The 3,911-nt window shown below is 31.0% G+C and overlaps 1 protein-coding gene across 1 annotated transcript; it reads right to left on the bottom strand.

The window, feature by feature from the left end:
• Positions 1-1,142: 1,142 nt before the first annotated feature.
• LOC107885077 (zinc finger BED domain-containing protein 6-like) lies at positions 1,143-3,746 on the bottom strand. Its single transcript, XM_029486120.1, has 3 exons — positions 2,316-3,746; positions 1,851-1,964; positions 1,143-1,665 (listed from the first exon to the last, which is right to left on the bottom strand). Exons 1-3 carry the CDS (start codon positions 2,510-2,512, stop codon positions 1,161-1,163), a joined length of 816 nt encoding a protein of 271 aa, XP_029341980.1. The 5' UTR covers positions 2,513-3,746; the 3' UTR covers positions 1,143-1,160.
• Positions 3,747-3,911: the final 165 nt, after the last annotated feature.

Raw genomic sequence — 3,911 nt, 5'->3', positions numbered from 1 at the left:
GATCAGCACCAAGAGAAATTAATGGCAAGGATAAATATTTTTCCAATTCAATTTGGTTTAAGGCTTCGTCGGTCACATTGTTCATAACAGGACAGTCAAAGTTTTCCAAAAATGCTGCTAATCCTACAGTATCATTAAAACAATTGATATCATTAATATTATAGTTTCTATAAAAATATTTGAATAAAAAAAAAACCAATCTTTACTATACATACCATCATTTTTCTGGACGTTGAGTTCTTTACTTTTAGCTTGGTTTCCTATTCCATCCATTTCAAGTTGAATTGAAATTTTGACTGTATCTATATCTCTTGGATCAATATATGCAGATTTGTACTTAGGATCCAAAAAGCATATTTTTTGTAAAAACATTCTACTTTCTTCTTTATTAATGTAACGTTTATGAAATGGTCTTTTTATATCGTCCTTTAAATGATTTTCAATATGATCTAATAAATTATCAATTGTATTCACACTATCCACATGTGTACCAACATCATCATCATCACTAATGTCTCCACAAACTTCATTAGTGTTAAAATATGAATCTATATTATTATCCATAAGTGTACATTCACTAAGGTTTGGAAATAATTGTTCGCTGTCCCCAAAATTTTCACTATTATTCGCTCTAGTTGATTCTTCTTGTGTTAAGGCACAAGTGAAATTTGATGAATTTGTGTGAAGCAACGTTTTTTCAAGTTTTGTATAAACTGGCCAAATTGAAGAAGATGTAACAATCTTTTCTGCACCCATATGTTCACCAAGTGTTTTTAGAGGTTCAAAAATTTTGCACATCACCAAAATAAGTTTTTGTTCGTTGCAGTTTGGAAGATATTTTATTTTTCTTGATTTCAACTTAAATAACACATCATAAAGAGCATCATAATTATCTCTTACGAACTGAATAGCGGGTAGATTAGTCCACCATCTTGTAACACATGATGCTGGCATAACTTTTTGTGGAAGGTCGTGTTTACTTTGTGCATCTTGAAGCAATCTACGTAAGTTTGAACTGTAATGGAATGTATATCTTAATTTAGAAATATTCGAAATAATTGTTTTGACTGGCTTTAAATTCATAGATGATGTAACTCCATTATTTAATGTGTGACCAAAACAACTAATATGATTTAAGCCCATTAACTGAACAGCTTTGATCACATTAGTGCATTATCTGTAGTTGCGGCAGAGACTTTTGATACAGGAATATTCAAATCTTTAAGTGTAGATTCAATAATATCTTTTAAATTAATGGCAGTGTGGTCTACATCAAGAATTGTGCAAGTCACACAATGTGTTTGAAGAATCCAATCACTATTGATACTATGAGCTGTTATGCCAATGTAAGGCTGTTGGGCATTGGAAGTCCAACAATCAAATGTAAGCGACAGAAATTGTGCAGAGTTGAGTTCTTGTTTTATTCTACGTTTTACCTCAAAGTACAAAGCCGGAATTTTGTTGTCAGCAAAAACTTGGCGACTTGGGATAGTATATCCAGGACATATGACAGACATTAGATGTTTAAATCCTTGTTTTGATACAGATCTATAAGGTTGCATATCTGTGGCAATCCAATAGGCAATTGCATTGGTATACTTTTCACTGGTTGTTTTGTCCAATTTCTTATATATATTCATAGATTGTTGTTTTAGTGTACAAGATCTACAAGTGAACAAAAATAATATTAAATGTAATTATTTCATTAAAGGTTAGTGGGCGAGTGGGTTCCAAATAATTTAGGTTACAATTTTTTTGAATTTTTTTTTATTGAGTATGTGGTTCATTAAGAAATAAGTACAGTAAGTGTATTGTACATATTATAACATTAAGTTAGATTTTAAACTTACTTGTGAACTAAATTTGCACTGGAATTTAATGGCACTAGTTCATGATGTTCTGCGCTATCATTAGCAATGTCACAAGGAGGATCACTGATGTCATCAGTTTCATTCAGATCATTTCTAACAAACAATTTTCAAAATTAACTGGTGAACATAATGGCAGATTAAAGTATTATGGTATTATTGTACTATCATTATTCAATACAAATACCTATTGAAATATTATGTAAAAAAATGTTTCTTATCATATATGTTACAATTATAAAAAGATTAAATCATTAATGTCCGTATGCATAGTAAATTGATATGTCACATTAGACATAGTTTAACATGTCTTATAGACATGTTAAACTATATCCTATGTGACACTTAAATTGACTATGCATACGGGCATAATACTTGTATATTATTTACAATTCGTAGATTAAAGTACCTATTAAAATATAAATGTTTATTATTAATTTTATTTACTTGTTAAAGCTGTTATCTTGATCCTTTATATTTAAAAACTCCAAATGAATATTGGGATGATGTATTCTCAAGTGATTTATCAAATTACTAGTGTTACCTCCTTTAGCTTCAAAATTATTTTTGCACTTTAAACATCTCCCTTGGTTATTGTTCAATTTTGTGAAAAAATTCCACACTTTTGACCTTCTTCTTGGCATGGTTATCTAAAAGAAAAAATCATTGTAATAATATTAGGTAATAAATATCTAATAATTACTAATACCAGGTTGAAAAATGTATGTAAGTAACTTGAAAGATCCTCTGAACTGAACAGATGGCCTTTCAAGTTATACTCAAGTAGTACTTTTCAATTATCAAAAACAGGTTCAACTTACCTTTTTAAACTATTTAACAGCCTGCAATAAGAAAGGCGATTAATTATTACTGAAACGAAGTTTTTTGTTTTATTATAGGTACGATGTAGACGACTCGACACTCGATGTGTTCAGTGTACGTTATTATTAAATATTAATATATCCGTTATCAAAGTCACTCTTACAACAATTATGATTCGATGAACGCATTTTCATTGGTAAACAATAACATTACAAAAATAGAATCCATTTTAATTTAACAAGCCGACCCCGCGTAGCGTCTCCAGCCTACATTCCGGTAAACGTAAACATAATACCACCTTGGGTCTAACATCATATTGATCGAGTGTCGTTTCTATATTGTTCTATGCAATAACCATAGGATAACCGGCATAACTGATAAGACTGAAAACTGTTCAGCAAATAACCGGTATACCAAAAAACCGTCACCAAACGGCAAACAATACTACGGTTTTTCGGTAAGCACCGGTATTACGGTTTTCCGGTATGCACCGGTATTACGGTTTTCCGGTATGCACCGGTATTACGGTTTTCCGGTATGCACCGGTATTACGGTATACCGTTGCAGCGGTATTTATGCAAAAACCGGTATACCGGTTAACCGGTATACCGGTTTTGACGGTATACCGAAAAATCCGTCAACCCTATAATATACATTATTTACAACAGAATAGTTCCGATTAAAATTTAATCTCGATAACCCGATATCGTTGAAGAATTCGGAATGATAGCTGTACAAATCAGATATAAATATTTTCGTCAGATAATCAGTGGCCTGTATAATGAAATTGTTGGTTTTTCACACAACAATACAATTGTTGTCGGTTTATATTTTAAAATATTATATATATATATATATATTATGTAAGAATACTATCCAGTCACTTAGAAACTTTTGATAAGTACGTTTTTACCGGGTGTATGTAATATAATAACAAAATTTAAAACATTATCCCGTTCCTCAAATAAACAATTATATTCAATAATATACATTTTTTCGTTTTTTAGATACCAATACAAATATCATCTACCATTACCCTTTTGAGGGGTGGTGAAGGGGGGGGGGGGGCTACGCACTAAAGGTAAGCTTGAGGACTTTAAGTATGATCATTAATGAAGCATACAGAAAGTTAATGCCAATATTCAGCTTTCGGTGAATTTTTATATAATGTTCGAAATTGGTTCGTATTATAAACCCTATAGATAACATATATATAACAGC

This window comes from Acyrthosiphon pisum, chromosome X (genome assembly GCF_005508785.2).
Source record: "Acyrthosiphon pisum isolate AL4f chromosome X, pea_aphid_22Mar2018_4r6ur, whole genome shotgun sequence".
In the NCBI taxonomy this organism is placed as follows: Eukaryota; Metazoa; Arthropoda; class Insecta; order Hemiptera; family Aphididae; genus Acyrthosiphon; species Acyrthosiphon pisum.
The sequence above is the reverse complement of the archived record's forward strand: the minus strand, read 5'-3'. Positions and strand labels throughout refer to the sequence as shown.